This window comes from Procambarus clarkii, chromosome 5 (assembly GCF_040958095.1).
Source record: "Procambarus clarkii isolate CNS0578487 chromosome 5, FALCON_Pclarkii_2.0, whole genome shotgun sequence".
Lineage (NCBI taxonomy): Eukaryota > Metazoa > Arthropoda > Malacostraca > Decapoda > Cambaridae > Procambarus > Procambarus clarkii.
The window spans coordinates 17072862-17094487 of NC_091154.1; the positions used below are offsets into that span (position 1 = coordinate 17072862).

The following is a 21626-nucleotide window of genomic DNA, read 5'->3' on the forward strand; positions in this document are numbered from 1 at the left end:
TTTGCGTTGATCCGGTTCTGTTCTTCCCGATTCGCGGGTGATGGTGTCCCGGGTGGTCAGCCGTGTTCTTGCGGCTAAGCTGCCTGTGTTCTTCCCTCATGCCTGTGGCGTTCGTGGCTTTGCTGCTCTCGCTGCCGTCTGGGCAACGTGGCCTTGCGGTCTTTCGGGCATGGATTTTTGGTGTTCATGCGGGGGCCTTGCTGCTCGTTGTTCTCGTGTTGTTCCCGGGACTTTTGGGGGCTGTGGCGCCTTGGGTTGGCGTTTGCTGCCGGTTGTCTCGCTTCTGTGGGGGTTGCGTGGTGTCCGCCTCCTGGTTCTGTCCCTTTGACCTTCCTCTGTGGGTAGTTAGCTCCGGGGAGCCGACGGGGCTCCCCCCAGAAAACCAGCTTTGGATGTAATGAAACGCCATTTTCTGGGTGAGACCCGGAGGCTCCCCGGCAACCCTCCCTCCCTCCAGTCGGCGGTTTTTCGCGTGTTTTGACATCCAGCCTCAGAAGTGATGGGTGGATAGCAGGCGTGGGAGGTCTGGGGCTCCCCCTTCCCCCTCCCGGGGAGGGGGGAGTTGCGCAGACAGGAGCTGCGCAGACAGCAGCGCGGTGACGTATGATGTCATACTAGTTTCCTTGTTTTCTGTTGAAGAGTTCTATCCACTAGTTCGGCTTTAGGTAGCAATTTTCACCAGAATAGGGGTTTGTTTTGGAATGCTTACCTTTCTGGATGCTTGACCCGGTCAATGGCAGACATAGAATGCTTCCTACCACACTGGGGGTTTCTATTGGCCATTGCTCCCCTTGCCTCTCTGAGGGGGCCAGGTTCTGGCCGTGGTCCCCGGTAGGCCCTAGAACTCCATACACATGACTGATGCCAAAGTCTGACATTAGCATATCAGCCTGGTAAAGCTCCGGGGAGCCTCCGGGTCTCACCCAGAAAATGGCGTTTCATTACATTCAACGCTGGTTTTTTGAGTACAGCGATGATTCACTCATTTTATCATATAAATATATCAAACTACACACTATTGAATAATATTACAGCAAAAAACTATGACAAATCAATCAGAGACATTGAAATAATTAGGTAATTATCTCTTTGTGGCAACTCCGGCCTGACAGCTGGCGATCAACAGACCGCCTGGGATGCACGCTGAGTCAGCGCCTGTTTTTTGCCAGACTTCCCCGCCCTATAGCGGGCAATATATGCCACTTAGGATTTTTTTATTATTTTTCCCATGATCAGTGAACACAAATTAACAGGTTAGGAAGAATTTTTTTTTTTTTTTCTCAAAATTACATGCGCCTGTGGGGAACAAAGGATATTATACCCCTAGCATGTTAAGGGTTAAACTGCGCATGGCGCATATATACACCATAGGGTGCCAGGCACGATTCAAATGGCCCGCGGCTACACGGGGTTCACATTAGCTTCCTCAAGGCTCTTGTAAACATGATTTAAAATAAATCATGGGTAATATTCTCCGGTGTGAGAGTCACAGTACTGTGGGAGCAACCAAGGCTGATGCATGCAGCATGAGCTAACAGCATTGCTGTTCAGCTTGTGATCACAGCATCGTCTAAAAATGTCAAAATAAATATGTAACTGCTATTATTTACTGATGATAGTATTACAGATGACCCCTGACTGTGAAAAAAATGACGATGATTGTGATAATAGCAGGATTGTTGTGATAATTAGCACTGTGTGGGAGGAGTAATGCTGAGGGAGGGAGGGAGATAGCGTCATTTACTGACTGTGTGGCCTCCTGTTATTGTCTGCATTCACCATACCAGCTCAGTGGTTCTCTATGGTGAACACAAATGTAGATACTTATATATAATGTGTGTATTAGTGTAATAACAGCAAAAGGATTATGTTGGGAGGAGCCATTTGGGTGACAGTGGTGGCATCGTCTGCATGACTTGTCTACCTGTGTAGAGGGTGGCCACTATGCTCTTTGGGCACCCTACAAGCTTAGGTGTACAGTTACGGTGCATATAACATGTAGATACTTATATATAATGTGTATATATAGTGTAATAACACTACATACAGTATTGTTGGGGGAGAAACTTTAATGCGTGTGACTTTGAATGAGTGAGAGAGGCAGCCGCCAGTTGACTGTGTGTAGCGACAATCCATAGTGCCTGAACTATATCAGCTTAGTTGTACAGTTGTGGTGAACAAAACATATAGATACTTGTATATATAACATCTGTATATAGTGTAATAACACCACAAATGGTATTATTGGGGGAGAAATTTTAGTGTGTGTGAACTTGAATGAGTGAGGGAGGCAGCCGCCAGCTGACTGTGTGTGGCGACGAATCTTAGTACCTGAGCTATATCAACTTAGTTGTACAGTTGTGTTGAACAAAACACGTAGATACTTATTTATAACGTCTGTATATAATGAATAAAATAAAAAACAGGATGGTTGGAGGAGAAAGTGGGCGAGTGAGGAGTTGAGGGAGTGGCAACGAGTGGCTGGCTGGTGTGTGGCAGTCGCTCCTCGTTGCTTTTCGACTCATAATACCAACTTAGTGGTTCGTTATGGTGAACAAAACATGCAGATACTTATATATAACCTGTGTATATTGTATAATAACAGCAAAACTATTGTTTGTTTTATGAACAACATAATTGAATCACTAATATGCACACCACACTTTTGAGTATAGCGATGATTCACCTCTTTTATTATATAAATCTATCACACTACACACTATTGAATAATATTACTGCATAAAAAAAATAAGAAAAAATCAATCAGAGACATTGAAATAATTAGGTAAAAATATCTTTGTGGCAACTTCCACCTGTCAGCTCGGGTGACGCTGACCGCCACTGACAACCAATCTGTCAACGCCTACATTTTGCTAAACTTCCTCTGCCTATTGCGTCCAAAATATGTCGCCTATGATTTTTTTTTTCCCGTGCTCAGGGAACACAAATTAACATTTTTAAAAGACGAAATAAATTTTTAGAATTGTTTTTGTCTGCGCACAGAGATGTAATTCTCCTCAGGACCCCTTAGCAGCTTAAGGATTAATGCTTGCTTGTTCGCCCCTGCCCTTCTGCAGGATGTGGGCGCGATTCGGCTTCACATGCAGATTCCCTCCCTGTCGGCTGCGCTTGTGGCTAAGGATTTGTGCGCTCGTGTCTTGTTTGCTTCAGACTTGCGTTTCTTTTCCCTCCTGGAGCTGTCTTCAGATTGGCTTGTGGAGGATGTAGAGGCGCTTGGGGCTGTTCCCGGGTTTGATACCTTGGTCTCGGCTGCTCGTGTGTCGTATACACTGCTGAAGCTGTTTGCGCCGATCTTGCAGGATGTGGTGTCGCAGCTTTTTGCTGCATGTCTCTCGTGTCAGGAGGTTGTGCTCTCCTATTCCTTGGAATCTGGTTGGGCCCTGGCTCTTAAGATTTTCTTCGCCCTTTTGTCCCTTGCTGTTTGTGAACTCTGCGGTTGAGCGGTATTTGCAGGCGGCTTCTTCTAGTTGTCGTCCGATGTCCGACTTGTTGGTTTCCCGGGGTTCCCAGGGGAAGGGGTTCCTCCTGAAAGGGTCATGCCAGGGCGTGGTGTTCCAGTTGTCGGGGTAGGCCACAGGTGCCAGGTTCGGAGCTGGTGCCAGATTCATCCAGGGTTCAGGGACTGGCTTGGGTTTGTTGTGGCTTCTCATATGCCGCTTTCATTGTCTCCCATTCGGGTTGAACCTGGCGCCTTTCATGTTCACACGCCTCACCCAGGTTGTGGTCGCCTGTCTGCATAGCTTTTAGGGCCTATCTCGACAACTGGCTGGTCTGGGCTCCCAGTCGGTTCGCGTGTCTGCTTGCCAGGGGTATGGTTCTTTCCCAGCTTGCCAGGTTCGGGTTCCTGGTAAACTGGCGGAAGTTTTGAAAGAGAAATTGACAATATGCCTATGCACTCAGCTCCTGGGCCTGACTCATGGAATTCAATATTCATAAGGAAATGTAAAGTACCAGTAGCGCGAGCACTCTGCGTAATATGGAGAAAGAGCCTAGATACAGGGGAGATACCAGCAGCACTTAAATCTGCAGATATAGCTCCTTTTCACAAAGGGGGGAGTAAAGCCTTGGCAAAAAATTATAGGCCAGTTGCACTAACATCACACATAATAAAAGTGTTTGAAAGAGTGATTAGGAATCAAATTTCTAGTTTTATGGAAAACAATGAGTTGCACAATGAGTTGTTCCTATGTTTATTTCCTTAGTGACCCCCTTCTGGTCACTAAGGAAATAAACATAGGAATGTGGCTAAATGCCAACAGTGACTGCCCAGACAAGTACAAGAGGAGTGTTGTTAACGCTTATGTCGACCGTGCTCTCAGCCACAGCTCAGGATGGAAGCAAGTCGACGAAGAACTCTGTAGGGTAAGGCAGGTCCTAGTAAACAACGGCTTCTCCAATGGTTTCGTGGAAGACATCATAAGAAGGAAAGTGAAACGCCATGCAACCTCTGAAGAGACAACTAACACAACACCTATACCACCTATTAGACTATTTTACAGGAACTTCTTTTCCACAGCACATAAAACGGAGGAAAGGGTCCTGAAAGATATTGTTAATAGAAACGTTATCCCTACAGACAAAAATCAGAAGATACAACTGACGATTTACTATAAAACCAAAAAAACGGCCAGCCTACTCATGAGAAACTCTCCAGACACAAAGCAGAACGCTTTAAAAGAGACCAACGTCGTCTATGCCTTCAAATGCCCTCTTGGGGACTGTAAGCCTCAAAAAACTCAGTATATAGGCAAGACAACAACATCTCTTTCCAGGCGATTAACGATGCATAAGCAACAGGGCTCCATTAAGGAACATATAATCTCTTCCCACAACCAAACCATCACCAGAGAAATCTTAGCAAACAACACAGAAATCATCGATAGATACAGCGATAGCAGGCGGCTTGACATCTGCGAGGCACTACACATCAAGAAGTCAACACCAGCAATCAACAGCCAATTAATGCACAACTATATTCTACCCACTTCAAGACTCCGCTCCAATATAGAAGCATCAAGAAATATGGGCCAATAGGACCTCTGCAATTACTTCCATTCTTACCTTCAATACCCATTGTTTCGTGTTCTATCCTGTGATGAAAGTTTTGTTCACCTCATCCAAAACTGTTGTAACATATCACCTCACCCAAAATGCGGTTATAAAATGAAAAATAAAAGCTGTTTAAATCATAGCATAAGTAAGAAATCTGTTTAGTGTTTGCAGGTAATAGTTGTGTGTGTGTAAACTAAAAGACTTTGAAAATGTAATAAATTATTACGAAACGCGCTCAAGTGTCGCGTCAGACTAGAAATAAAAATGAATTTTGGAGAATTGATTTTTCAATTACCATCAACAGTGAAAAGAAACATAAGAAAGATCGAGAAAATTCGTGTTAGAATTATTAATCTTACTTTTTCAGTCATATTTAATAATATAAATATATATATATATATATATATATATATATATATATATATATATATATATATATATATATATATATATATATATATAACTTTAGAATGCCTTCAACATGGTAAGAAGAGATGCAATACTTTGTGCCGTACATCGCCATTTCCGGCCCCTCTACCCGTTCGTACTATCGTGCTACAGTGGTGAGTCAAAACTGCTCTTTGGTGAACATGAAATCAGATCATGTGAAGGTGTTCAGCAAGGTGATCCTCTTGCTCCCCTTCTTTTCTGCTTAGTCTTAAAAGAAATCACCGAAAGCTTATCCAGCGAGTTCAACATCTGGTTTTTGGATGATGGCACTATAGCTGGCACTGTAGACCACCTCTTGGCAGATATCAGGAAAATAAGGGAGCAAGAAGTAAGCCTGGGTCTCTCCCTGAACCCTTCCAAGTGTGAAGTAGTCTCCTCCAACCCAGACATTGTAGCTAGAATAAGGTCTGCCTTGCCTGGAGCCCATGTCATTATTGCCGAGAATAGCACCCTCCTTGGAGCCCCCCTCGGGTCTAACGCCATTGAGGAGATCCTTGACAAGAAAATCGCAGACCTTAGGAGGATGGAAGGCAGAATAGGTGACATCGATGCCCACGATGCTTTTTATCTCCTCACCAAATGCCTATCCCTTCCAAGGCTAACCTACTTTCTGAGGTGTGCCCCATCTTACGACAACCAAAAGCTTGAAGAGTATGACCTCTTACTGAAGACCATGCTGGAAAAAGTTGTTAACCTCTCCCTCAACGAATGCCAGTGGAAACAAGCCACTCTTCCTGTTAGGCTCGGTGGCTTGGGTGTCCGCACCGCCACCTAAATTGCTGTCCCAGCCTTCCTGTCTTCCTCCTCAGCATCAGATGACCTGGTTAAGGAAATTCTACCTGACACCCTGAGTGATGTAGCGGGGATACAGGACCCCCACTACACGGAATGTGACATGAAATGGGGTGCCATGGCAGACCCAGCACATAGACCAGCCATGCCAAAAGCCAAGAAACAATCCAGTTGGGACAGCCCCATTGTAGACAAAGAAGTCACAGCTTTGCTGGAGGCAGCAAGAACCCCCAGTGATCGTGCACGCCTCACAGCTGAGCAGGCTCCCCATGCAGGGGGACTTCCTTTTGGCAGTCCTTATGCCTGCAACAGGCACACATCTTGATCCTCAGGAGCTCCGTATTGCAGTCGCTCTCCGCCTTGCTGCCCCTATCCACACTGTTTATAGGTGTATTTGCGGCGAGGCAGATGCTGACGAATATGGACTGCATGGCCTGCACTGTGGAAAATCTGGTGGTTGGCACACTAGACACGACGAAGTCAATGACATCATTTAAAGAAGCCTTGCCTCTGCTCAGTGTCCAGCGGAGAGAGAGCCCCGCAACCTACTGAACTGTGACTGTTAGCTTTGTCGGCCAACCAGACGGACTCTCACTGCACCCGTGGAAGGGTGGCAGACAGTTGGCATGGGACTATACTTGCGTATCCACCCTGGCAACCACGTACATCAACCTCTCTGCCGGCACAGCAGGAGCCGCGGCGACACACAGAGAAAGACACAAGTCAGTCAAGTACAGGCAATTAGATCATCGGTACAACTTTGTTCCAATAGGGTTTGAGACCCTAGGCCAATGGGGAGAGAGTGCAAGAAGGTTTCTTAACCCTTCCACTGCTCAGGGATCCTGAGGACATTTACACCCCTGTGCGCAAGAAAAAAAAATTCAAATTTTTTTTTTTTCGTCTTCTAAACATGTTAATTTGTGTCCCCTGAGCACGGGAAAAATAAAAAAAAAATCGTAGGTGACATTTTGGGCGCAATTGACCGAGGAAGTCTGGCAAAAAGTGGGCGTTGACAGAGTGGTTGTCAGAGCCGGTAGAGCTGACAGGTGGGAGTTGCCACAAAGATATTATCACTTAATTATTTCTATGTCTGATTGATTATTGTAATATATTTATATAATAAAAGTGGTGAATAATCGCTATACTCAAAAGTGTGATGTGCATATTAGTCATTCAATTATTATGCTCATAAAACAATAAACAAATAGTTTTGCTGCTATTACACTTTATACACAGGTTATATATAAGTATCTGCATGTTTTGTTCACCATAACGAACCACTAAGTTGGTATTGAGAGTCGAAATCAACGAGGAGTTACCGCCACACACCAGCCAGCCACTCGCTGCCACTCCCTCAACACACGCACTAAACTTTCTCCCCCAACAATACTGTTTGTGGTGTTATTACACTATATACAGACGTTATATATAAGTATATATATATATTTTGTTCACCACAACTGTACAGCTAAGCTGATATAGTTAGTTCAGGCACTAAGAGTCGTCACTATACACAGCTGGCGGCTCCCTCACTCATTCAAGGTCACATGCACTAAACTTTCTCCCCCAACAATACTGTTTGCAGGGTTATTACCCTATATACACACATTATATATAAATATCTACATGTTTTATGCACCGTAACTGTACACCTAAGCTTGTAGTGCGCCCAAAGAGCATAGTGGCCACCCTCTAAACAGCTAGACAAATCATGCAGACGACGTCACCTCCGTCACCCAAATGGCTCCTCCCAGCATAATCCTATTGCTGTTATCACACTAATACACACATTATATATAAGTATTACATTTGTGTTCACCATAGAGAACCACTGAGCTGGTATGGTGAATGCAAACAATAACAGGTAGCCACACAGTCAGTAAACGATGCTTTCTCCCTTCGTCTCTCAGCATCATTCCTCCCACAGCGCTAATTATTACAACAATCCTGCTATTATCACAACCCTGGTTATTTATATCACAGTTAGGGGTCATCTGTAATATTGTCATCGCTAAATAATAACAATTACTAGTATATATTTATTTTGACATTTTTCGGCGATGCTGTGGTCACAAGCTGAACAGCAATGCTGTTCGCTCATGCTGCGTGCGCCAGCCTTGGTTGCGCCAACAGTACTGTGGCTCTTACACCTGAGAATATTGCCCAGAATATTTTTTTAAATGGCGTCTGTTTACAAGAGCCCTGAGGAAGCTAATGTGAACCCCTTGTACCCCCGGGCCATTTGAATTGGGCCTGGCACCCTATGGCGTATATATACGCCATGCGCACCAAGGGACATGTTACTCAGGGCGTATATATACGCCATGCGCAGTTTAAGGGTTAAGGATCTTGGTTTAAGCTCATTGACACCACAAGAGACCCTAGAGCGGCAAGTTTTCTCTTTCAGCGCCTCAGTGTTGCGATCCAGAGGGGGAATGCCCGCTGCATCCTCGGTTCCTGCCCGGCGTCGGAGGAGTTCAAGGAAATTACAGCCTCTAGGAAGCGAACTTTTTCTTGTGTCCTCTTAATGTTCATTTTTTTGTATAAAATCAGATATGTAACTGTATAACCTTGCATAATAAAGTGTACACCATAAAAAAAGGGGGGTGGTAGAAGCGAACACTCTTACGTATTCAGAGTTAAATGGCAAGTTTTTCTCTGAATGCTCTGTGTTCCCTTCTCTGAGGCTGTGGGTCCCTATAATTACACCAGAAGTGGTACCCCCCCCCCCCTATATATATATTTATATATATATTTAAATATATATTTATATATATATATACACACACAAAACATACATACACACACACACAAGGTGTATTACACACATGAGCGTATGCACATACACACACGTGCACACAGTTAGGCCAGTGTTCTTAACCCTTAAAGTGCGCATCACTTCATATGAAGTGTAAATCGTTTTACCAGTCAACTGCGCTTCACTTCATATGAAGTGTATGGGTACCGCGCACGATTTGAATGGCCCGCGGTGTAGCTGGGGGTCCCATACGCTGCCCAGGGGCTCTAGTAAACAGCGGCCATTTTGAAAAAAAATCCAGCTCACGCTCCGATGGCATGGGAGGCCTCAGTTTAGCGAGAGTCACCATGGCGAGTGCACGGTCAAACGCCTCACGAGCACGCATCACTCAGTCCCTCACCCCAGAGCAAATAGCCCACGAATTATTCTCTGAAGGTGAAGAAAGTGTGTTTGACGATTCAGACAACGATGAGGATTATACACAGTTGTCGGGAGATAGTAGCAGCAGCAGTGAAAGTGAGAATGACTGCCATGCCATGGCGAGGCCTATACGCTCTCCCATGCCTCCTCGCCCATTTTCTACCCCAATTCTACCACGACCTCACAGTTCCTGTGGATATTTTCTGTTTGAGGGTGACGAGTCAGAGGGACGTGACTCCTTTTCTGGGTTTAGTGACTCAGATCAAAGTTTTATTGAGCCTGTGGCTGGTACCAGTGGTGTAACTGGGCGAGAAATTGTCGCGTCAGCAGCATCTCGCCCAGCCAAGCGCCACCGCATGGCACCACATGAGGCACCAAGACCCTCGTGTTCACGTGCACCCACCTCACGTGCACGTAGCCGCCGTGCTTCTCGCAGACGGTATTCAGCTCCTGGTCGCCGGTATGCATCGCTTCCTCGCCGTCTTTCCTCTGCATCTCGCAGGACGCCTGGTGTACTTGAGTGGAGTGATGGTGACGATTTTATTCCTAATATTCCTCACTTTGACGATAAAGATGTAGGGATTACAAACCTTTTCCCTAATCAAGGTGAGGACATGGCTGAGATGGAATATTTTACAGCATTCTATGATGAACCACTCATGGAATACATTGTACACCAAACGAACCTGCATGCTGCTTACCTGATTGAGAGAGAAATCACAGAATTTTCACGACTGCAGCGTTGGAAAAATACCACAGTGGCGGAAATGTATGTGTTTTTGGCACTCTGTTTGTTGATGAAGCACTGTCACAAACATGCAATAAATGACTATTGGAGCAAGGACAAGACAATACCAACACCTTTATTCGGGAAATATATGTCACGAGACAGGTTTCAGATACTCCTCAGGTGTCTACATTTTGGAAGTGTTCAGGACCGAACACCTGATGATAGACTGTGGCGAGTGAGGCACTACATGAACGATGTTATTGGAAAATTCAGAGATTTTTACGTACCAGCACAGAAGCTGGTGGTTGATGAATCTCTCATACTTTTCAAGGGACGTGTTCCATTCAAACAGTACATTCCCTCAAAACGAAACCGATTTGGCCTGAAATTTTTTGTTCTTTGTGATTGTGAGACAGGATACGTGTTACACATGATTCTGTACTCGGCTAGTGATGTAGACATTCCCGGTAACGACGAACATGGATTCTCGGGGAGTGTAGTGAAGACCATCATGGCTCCGTGGATGAACAAGGGACACATTTTATACACAGATAATTACTATACAAGTCCCTTGCTAGCTCGGTTCTTGCTAGAAAATAGAACCGGATTGGTTGGTACAGTAATGCCACAACGAAGGGAAATGCCTGTGTTTGACAACGACATTGCAGTTGGTGAGTGTCAGAGAAGGAAAAGTGATAACATTCTGTCAGTTCGGTGGAAAGACAAAAGAGAGGTGAACTTGTTGACAACAATTCATGATGGAACAATGGTGAACAGTGGGAAAGTGAGCCATAAAACAAACGCACCACTATATAAGCCAGACTGTGTTTTAGACTATAATATCAACATGCGGTTGATTGATAAATCAGACATGATGATTGGCACTGCAGAGTGTGTGCGGAAGACATGTAGGTGGACGAAAAAAGTGTTCTTCCATCTTGTGGACATGAGCATGCTGAACTGTTTCAACATGTACCTTGTGAGAACTGGACGTAAGCCCACTTTCCGTGACTTTGTATTTGATGCTGCAATACAGTTATTAGGAAAGTTTGCAAAAGATGTCCCAGGTATTCAGCGGCCCATCATAAACCCACTGTTGCAGCATGCTGGTACTCCACGCCTCGCTCACACTGAAGGCTTCCTAGCACACAATCTTAAGTATTTGCCACCTGGTGTGAAGCGTGCAATAGCCCAACGTGATTGCTTGGTGTGTAAAACAACGACACTTAGAGACAAGAAACGGAAGCTTGTGCAAACATGGTGTGAAACGTGTGGTATCCCATTATGTGCTGTCGACTGCTTCAATGACTACCACAGTCTAGAAATCTTCTAAGTGTGCTTCAAAGTGTGTATAGCGTGTGCGAGTGTGTAAATATGTAAACATATAAGCAGAACATATAATATAATAGACTGTAATGACATATTATATTGCCGTAATTGAAAACATTTGTGTGCGCCTGTGTATACTCAAATATGCAACAATTATTGATACAAAATATGTTCAAACAGTATTTGAAACACAATTAGTGAAAAAAAATTAGATAAAATGCGCTTAGACATTGTAAATAAATAGCGCGAAAATATATTTGTGGCAACTCTGGCTGTTTGAGGACCGCGCGCAACATCTCCCGGGCGTGTACTGCATGGGCGACCATGCAGATTGTGACGTCATCGCAGAGCTTCTCGGCTCTATTGCAACAAAAGTAAGTACAATAGAATTTTTTTTTTATTTTTCCCGTGATCAGTGAACAGAACTTAACAGATTAGCAAAAAAAAAAAATTTTTTTTTTTTCAAAATGACATGCGCCTGTGTGGATAGCAGGATATTAGACCCCGAGCATGTTAAGGGTTAACTTGTATACCATGCAAGGTGAGGTTACCTTGAGGTTACCTTGAGGTGCTTCCGGGGCTTAGTGTCCCCGCGGCCCGGTCGTCGACCAGGCCTCCTGGTTGCCGGACTGATCAACCAGGCTGTTGGATGCGGCTGCTCGCAGCCTGACGTATGAGTCACAGCCTGGTTGATCAGGTATCCTTTGGAGGTGCTTATCCAGTTCTCTCTTGAACACTGTGAGGGGTCGGCCAGTTATGCCCCTTATGTGTAGTGGAAGCGTGTTGAACAGTCTCGGACCTCTGATGTTGATAGAGTTCTCTCTCAGAGTACCAGTTGCACCTCTGTTTTTCAACGGGGGTATTCTGCACATCCTGCCATGTCTTCTGGTCTCATGTGATGTTATTTCTGTGTGCAGGTTTGGGACCAGCCCCTCTAATATTTTCCACGTGTAAATTATTATGTACCTCTCCCACCTGCGCTCAAGGGAGTACAGTTTTAGGCTCTTTAGTCGGTCCCAATAGTTTAGATGTTTTACTGAGTGGATTCTAGCAGTAAAGGATGATGGAGTAAAGGTGATGGAGAAGATTGTGAGAAAAAACCTAGTAACACATCTGGAGAGACGAGACTTCGTGACAACCCATCAACATGGGTTCAGGGAGGGTAAATCTTGCCTTACAGGCTTAATAGAATTCTACGATCAGGTGACAAAGATTTAGCAAGAAAGAGAAGGATGGGCGGACTGCATTTTTTTTGGACTGTCGGAAAGCCTTTGACACAGTACCCCATAAAAGGCTGATGCATAAGCTGGAGAAACGGGCAGGAGTAACTGGTAGGGCACTCCAGTGAATAAGGGAGTACCTAAGCAATAGGAAGCAGAGAGTTACAGTGAGGGGTGAGACCTCAGATTGGCGTGAAGTCACCAGTGGAGTCCCACAGGGCTCTGTACTCAGACCTATCCTGTTTCTGATATACATAAATGATCTCCCAGGGGGTATAGACTCATTCCTCTCAATGTTTGCTGACAACGCCAAAATTATGAGAAGGATTAAGACAGAGGAGGACAGCTTGAGGCTTCAAGAAGACCTGGACAAGCTGCAGAATGGTCGAACAAATGGTTGTTAGAGTTTAACCCAAGCAAATGTAATGTAATGAAGATAGGGGTAGGAAGCATGAGACCAGATACTACAAGGAATCATTTGGGAGATGAAATACTTCAAGAGTCAGAGAGAGAGAGAAAGACCTGGGGGTTGATATCACGCCAGACCTGTTCCCTGAAGCTCATATCAAGAGGATAACATCAGCGTCATATGCCAGGTTGGCTAACATAAGAACGGCCTTTAGAAACTTGTGTAAGGAATCTTTCAGAACATTATATACCACATATGTCAGACCAATCCTGGAGTATGCGGCTCCAGCATGGAGTCCATATCTAGTCAAGCATAAGACTAAACTGGAAAAGGTTCAAAGGTTTGCCACCAGACTAGTACCCGAGCTGAGAGGTATGAGCTATGAGGAGAGACTACGGGAATTAAACCTCACTTCATTGGAAGACAGAAGAGTTAGGGGGACATGATCACCACATTCAAGATTCTCAAGGGAATCAACAGGGTAGATAAAGACAGGTTATTTAACACAAGGGGCACACGCACTAGGGGACACAGGTGGAAAGTGAGTGCCCAAATGAACCACTGAGATATTAGAAAGAACTTTTTTAGTGTCAGAGTGGTTGACAAATGGAATGCATTAGGAAGTGATGTAGTGGAGGCTGACTCCATACACAGTTTCAAGTGTAGATATGATAGAGCCCAGTAGGCTCAGGAACCTGTACACCTGTTGATCGACGGCTGAGAGGCAGGACCAAAGAGCCAGAGCTCAACCCCTGCAAGCACAATTAGGGCAGTACAATTAGGTGAGTACACACACACTCACATGCACACACACAAGTGTACACATGCACATGTATATACGTGTACACACATATATATATACACGTGGACAGAAAAATACAAGCCACCGACCAGTGGACAGAGAGCACCACACCGGCCTGGCGAAGAAGGCACAAAACTGCATCAAAAGGCCCACCTAGACAACAAAACCCAAGGCCCCAGCATGACCACAACATGTGCCAAGATCCAAAAAGATCAGCCTGCAAGCCAGGAAGACCCCTGAACCCCAAAAGGCAGAACCGGGTCACACACGAGAAAACAAAGCCCCCAGAATCCACAAAGGGGACCCACAAACCTCCGGAACGAAACCAAAGAACCCAAAGGAACACGAAATCGAACTTGGGGAGCTCAAACTACCACATTTGCTGGCAATAATACATCACAAAGACAAAGCACAGCCCCCACACAGAACCCCCCCAGGGAAACGGCCAAAACAGACCAAAAATCGAGGGACAAAGTGTGGGAGCAAGCATAAACAGACGGACACTGAGCCCAAACCCTAGGGCCCAGACCCAAAACAGACGGAAAACAGAAAACCCGGTGTAAAAACCAACACCCAAACGTTCCCAGAGGAACAGAAGACGGGCAGAAAACACCAGAAAAGCAAAGAAACGGCCACAGGAGAATAAAACCCCTGAAAGATGTGAAAAAACTCACCCAAGATGCTCGCTTGCACACCCAGGCGCATGTAAACAAACCACAACCCCGCCCTGGTGGCCATGCCGGGAAACCGGCTGAAGAAAATGCCTACCAGAACAGGGGGCCGTGACCAACGCAATAGATACAAAAACACGCCAGCAAAATTGGGAAGGAAGCAGACTAGATGGACGAAAAACTCCGCCCAGAAGCAAAAAACCCAGGCAGGGGCAAACAGCCCCAGAACTGCTAGCAGGCATCCCCCATAGCCCCGGGGACCCGCAACAGAGGCCCTAGGGCAGAGCCGTCCTCCACACCCTCAGCCCTTAAAGAAAAGGAAGAGTCCAGGGGAAAGGTAGCAAGAAAGGGCTGCTGGTAAGACCCAGAAGCCTTGGCAGGAAGAACAGGCTCAAAAACCTCCATCCCCAACCCGAACGGGGCAGCCCCCAAAGCCACCCGAGTTTCAGCCCCAACTAAACCCCGCCCCGACCCCAAAACCCGCAGACGGTCAGGAGCCGGGAACAGGGAGGGAAAGGGGCAAACAGCACCTATCCAAAACGGGGCGTCCCCGGGGCATCCGAGTGGGAAACCAACCGAGCGCGTTGCAGCAACCTAACCTAGCTTGCAACACGGATGCCGCCTGTACTCTGAACAGTAATAACATTAGGAGAGTACTGGAGAACAAGCAGAGAACATATCTCGCAAGACTCCAGGTCAAGGTGTCAGTGACCCAACAGGCAGCATGACGGAGGTAAGAGTGGCAACTGTCACCCGGAGACAAGGGCACAGCAACCAACGAACCCATACAAGACAGGTTGGAACCCGGAAGACATATTCAGTGGTCCACCAAGCCCTGACAGGGTTTTCCAGGGCCCGTAGGGTAACAACTACGGGAAGCCCGGGTAAGGTGTTGCTAACCGGTTAAAACCCAAAACTAACAAGGGGGTAGAGGACAACACTGAAAACCCCTGCAACGTGTACAATCACGGGGGCCTAGCAGAGGGCCACCAAACACTACCAGTGGAACTATAGCCACACTAGGCAGATCCCCACCAAGCAAATGAAAAAACAAAACAAAAGAAAAACCCCGCAAACGTACACCGTCCCCAGAGGCAACACGAACCGGTCGCCGCGTAGGTGGCAGGTCGCGCAACACCTTGATGCCCTAACCAGCACAAAACCAGTCCCTACCCAAGGCCAAACAAGGGCCCCAAGGGCGAAGCAAATGCCGAGCAGCAAGAACCTCTATGGGAATGGTTCCCGAACGCCCCAGGGAAGATAACTCTGTCACGCAGGGGCAGTACTCACAGGCCGCTTAGGGAAGGAAGCCCCTAAGCACATGCAGCCCCGGTACTGATGAGGAACACCTGGCCACCGCACAACACAACATGGCAGTGAACGCCACGAAAGACAAACACCTCCTAGGAATCAGAGACCAGAGAAGCGTCTGTCCCGGTTGACATTAGCTTACGAACTGATGCTAGGCAGCTGGTGCCGTAAGGTCCTGGGCTCCCCCCTCCCCCTCTCGGGGCGGGGAGGGGTGCGCAGACGATCGGCGCGGCAGTAAAGTGTGATGTTTGCTTGTTTTCCTTGTTTCCTTGGGATTGTAGGGAGTTTCTACCTCTCTGTTCGGTTTTTTGTTTTAGTTTTTTACCATGTGGGGTTTGTTTTTGTTATGCCTACCTTTCTGGGTGCCTAACCCCGGTCGATGGCAGATAAGGAAAACCCCAACCACAAGGGGGTTTTCAAGGGCCATTGCTCCCTGAAATCTCTCTGAAGGGGCCACGTTCTGGCGCTGGTCCCTGATAGGTCTGAACTCCTTAGCTAATGTCCCAGTCTAATATAACATACATTAGCCCGATAAGCTCAGGGAGCCATAGGGGCTCCCCACAGAAAAGGTCTGTTTCTACATTGTTTATTAAATATTTTGTTTATAATTTTCTTTTGTTTCTTTTGGACGTTTTCTGTAATTAGTTTTATAATTTTCAGAAGTGTGTTTAAACTCGTTCAGTGATTGCACAGAGAGAGACGTGCAATTCCAAATATCAGAGATACTCAAGAGCGCACCCAACAAGCCTGGTGGAAATAGATACAAGGTAAAGACTTTCGAACTTAATACTATTATATCAAATACCATCTGAAACTGTACCACTTACCAGCTCTGTGAAACTTACCAGCTTGCTTGCTTACTATGTGAACTGCCACCTGCTACTTTTTTCAACTTCTTTCTTCATCAATTGTTACTTCTACCATGTATAAAGCCTCATATATATATGCACCACTTTCACTGTTATGGTTTCCACTGGCATCATCCTCCGCCTAGACAATCTTCTCTTCAGCCATCATCTTGCAACATCCACTACCCATCTACCACTATCACCACCTTCACTACAACATACATTAACCATTCCACCACTACCACCTTCACTACAGCATCCTTAACCCCATGTACCACCACCACCTTCACACCACCTACTACTACCCATGTACCACCACCTTCACAACAACACTACCCATGTACCACCACCTTCACAACAACATTACCCATGTACCACCACCTTCACACCACCACTACTACCCATGTACCACCACCTTCACAACAACACTACCCATGTACCACTACCTTCTCAACACCACTACTACCCATGTACCACCACCTTCACAACAACACCACTACCCATGTACCACCACCTTCACAACAACACCACTACCCATGTACCACCACCACCACCTTCACACCACCACTACTACCCATGTACCACCACCTTCACAACAACACCACTACCCATGTACCACCACCACCACCTTCACACCACCACTACTACCCATGTACCACCACCTTCACAACAACACCACTACCCATGTACCACTACCTTCTCAACACCACTACTACCCATGTACCACCACCTTCACAACAACACCACTACCCATGTACCACCACCTTCACAACAACACCACTACCCATGTACCACCACCTTCACAACAACACCACTACCCATGTACCACCACCACCACCTTCACACCACCACTACTACCCATGTACCACCACCTTCACAACAACACCACTACCCATGTACCACCACCACCACCTTCACACCACCACTACTACCCATGTACCACCACCTTCACAACAACACCACTACCCATGTACCACCACCACCACCTTCACACCACCACTACTACCCATGTACCACCACCTTCTCAACACCACTACTACCCATGTACCACCACCTTCACAACAACACCACTACCCATGTACCACCACCACCACCTTCACACCACCACTACTACCCATGTATTCGTTGCCTTGTTGGGTTGAATGTTATACACAGTAGGCACTAATGTAGTTTTATTGATTAAGACAGCAAGGTGTATAACTGGCCAGCCGAGGTCCGAACCTACTCTGGGTCTGTGAGAGAACTGTGCCCTGTTGCAAGCACGGCTGGTGCTCCTCTGTCTGGCATGACGTCAGAGGCCTACGCGCCTGTGATTGGTTATATTCCAACCGCCATATAATTTGAGTATAACACCGCTCGGACACGCTACCAAGTCGACGTCCCTTGTCGACAAGCTCTGGCTAGCTATATAGTTACAATGATACTGAAAGGACCTCGGTGGCATTCAATAATGGCTTACATGTGAAATTTGCATAATAAACATTAAAAGAAGATCAGGTGTGCATAATACTAACAACTCGGCGTATGCACCAAAAAAAAATTGATCATAATAGGTGAAAATCATGGTAACAATGCTTTAATTAAACCAGAGTATTAAGAACATGTGTATGTCTACTGATCAGATATGAACAATACAACTCAAGGTACAGTATTGCCTAAACAAAATTATTAACATGTGTTAATGGCATGTGCTTGAAACAATACTAAATTAAACAATTATTACATTAATGGAACAAAGTTCTGACCTCACAACCACAAATGAATTTTAAGATTTTTAGATAGATAATGAGGATTTTTTTTTTTTTTTGTTAATGTGCAATATATTTACAAGACCAATGTACAATATATTTAATGTAGTTATCTTGAGTTATCTTGAGATGATTTCGGGGCTTTTAGTGTCCCCGCGGCCCGGTCCTCGACCAGGCCTCCACCCCCAGGAAGCAGCCCATGACAGCTGACTAACACCCAGGTACCTATTTTACTGCTAGGTAACAGGGGCATAGGGTGAAAGAAACTTTTGCCCATTGTTTCTCGCCGGCGCCTGGGATCGAACCCAGGACCACAGGATCACAAGTCCAGTGTGCTGTCCGCTCGGCCGACCGGCTCCCCACAATATATTTCAATAGTACAATAGTACAATATATTTCCATGCTATATACAAGACCTGGATCAAGAAGACTAACATCTGCTTCATAGCAGTCAGGATTCACTGGCCTCAATGTGGTTGCTAGAACATTAATGAACTCTTATGACAAGCACTGTAAAAATGCAAATGGTAGTAGATTTATTAATGGCATCTAATTTATAACAAAATAAAGTTGAGAAAAACTTCATTATACTATATATATATAATGGTAATAATAAGACACATGTGGTGGAAATACTGCAAATGAATTTTGCAAAACAAAACAGAATAACTGCAGAGTGCACTCAATTATAAATTCTGCGGATATCTACACTTAGCTCATCCAGAGCACTATACAACTCTGGCTCTGACTGAAGGTCCGGAACAGATGAAACTGCATGTGACAAACTATCATCTTGAGAGATATCCTCGTTAACATCTAGCCAATGGACATGTGGTGAGTGCACGGTTGAAACGAGAGGTCTAGATCTAAGATTATAATTGCTAGTATGGGGTTGCTGAACATCAAGTGGTCTGTCAACCACAGAAGGTGGTGTCCGAGTAGGAGTATCTGTCTGGGTAAGTTCATTGTCATCTTCCTCATCAGTCTCGTCAACAGTCATTTTAGCTAACTTCATGTGGTCTAAATGTTCATTTATATACTCTCCTGTTAACAAGTTCCCAAGTCTGTACTTGTTACCTTTGATAAGCTCGGTTACCTTATATGGACCCAAAAATTTCTTAGTTAACTTGTACATAGGGCCAGACCTGTGATGGTTAAGTATCATTACTACAGATCCAATAGTTATTTTACTGGGTTTAGTTCGTGCATTCCTTGTTAGAGTGAACTCGGCTGTTGCTTTGGACAGTTGTTCTCGTATTTTCTTGAATACTAGTTGCATTTGTCTTCGCTTCACTTGAACAAAATCATCTACGTTATATAAGGGAGTAGGAGGTACATTAATCAATTCATTAGGGAGGATCTTATCTGTACCATAAAGAATAGTGTGAGGTGTGTCACCTGTAGAAACATTAATTGAAGAATTTATGGCACACTGAATTAAGGGTATAAAATCATCCCAATTGTTGTTATCAAAATTCAACGTGACTCTCAAGGCATCTAACACTTTCCTGTTAGTACGTTCGGCTAATCCATTACTAGCTGGGTGGTAAGGCATGATACTACATTTTTTAATGTTATATAAATCACACAAGCTAGTTAAAATACTATTAATGAATTCTGGACCATTATCTGAAAGGATTACTTTAGGCATACTATATCTACAAATTATTTGGTCATGGAATGCGCTGGCTATAGTTTTTGCTGTTTTGTTCGGGATAGGAACTAGTTCACAAAATCGTGAAAAATTATCAACCATTACAAGCAAATGTTTGTTCCCTTTCTCTGTTGCCGCAAAATTTATCAACAAATCCATCGATACTCGTTCCCAAGGAGCTTTAGTTGCTGGGTACACCTGAATTGGATTAGGTCCTGAAACATGTCCCTTGTGCTGTAAGCAGGTTAAACATCTGTCAACATAATGAGCAATCTCCTTAGCCATTTTTGGCCAAAAATACTTCAATAGACCTTGTTGGAGTGTACGATCCTTTCCTGGATGTGCACTTGCAGGAGCATCATGGATTATTTTTAACACAGTTGGTACCAAGACAGCTGGAACAACTAACTGACAACATTTCCTCGGGGATGTCCCTAGCTTTACTACTCTACACAGTAAATTGTCCAACATAACTAATTCTTTCAATGGTACTGGCGGTTTATGAATCGGGCGAGTGTCTTGCTTAGTCAAAAATTTAATGACGGGTGCCCATATGGGGTCTTGTCTCTGTTACGTCTCGACTACTGTAGCATCTAATGCTGGATAATTTAACTGAATAGCAGCTACGTGTCAAGAAAACGCATCGGCTACAACATTTTGCTTTCCTGGAATATATCCAAATGTTGGATTGAATTCTTGAATTGTGAGCAAATATCTAGCAAACTTTCCAACTGGATTCTTATTTTTGAACAAGGGAATTAATGGTTGGTGATCTGTAAGAACATGAACTGGGTAATTATAAATTGTATCCTTGAAATGTTTAAGTGCCCAGACAACTGCCAAGGCTTCTCGTTCTGTTGCGCTATAATTTTTCTCTTCTTTAGATAATGTGCGGCTAGCATAAGCTATTGCGTGATCTCTGTGACCTTCTGTTTGAAGTAATGCAGCACCTAGACCTATGTCACTAGCATCTGTAACCAACGTAAAAGGTTTAGAAAAATCTGGGTACCTAAGGACAGGTGACGAAATCAAGGCTGCCTTGAGTTTTTTGAATGACTGATCCTGGGCCTCTCCCCAAACAAAGGGTTCATCTTTTCTTTGCAACTTGTAAAGTGGAGCGGCTATAATAGAGAATCCAGCAATAAATGAACGATAAAATCCTACAAGACCTGTGAACTGTCTTATGGCTTCTGTGGTACGAGACGTTGGAAATTCACCGGCAGCAATAATTTTTTATTCATTCAATGTAATACCTGAAGGTGTAGCTGTATGACCTAGGAAATTAATCTTCTTTAAAAATAAACATTTTGCAAGCTTTATTTTTAAATTAGCTTCAGCGAGCTTTGCAAGTACTTTCTCAAGGTTCTGGAAATGAGTCTGAACATCTTGCAACATGATTATGAGATCAAGG

The 21626-nt window shown here is 44.9% G+C and overlaps 1 protein-coding gene across 1 annotated transcript in view; it reads left to right on the forward strand.

The window, feature by feature from the left end:
- Positions 1-21626, forward strand: part of LOC123763886 (uncharacterized) — a 229387-nt gene that overhangs the window by 141777 nt on the left and 65984 nt on the right. The window contains exon 11 of the mRNA XM_069339791.1: positions 16626-16732. Within this exon, the coding sequence (XP_069195892.1) occupies positions 16626-16732 (107 nt within the window). The remainder of the gene's footprint in view (positions 1-16625; positions 16733-21626) is intronic.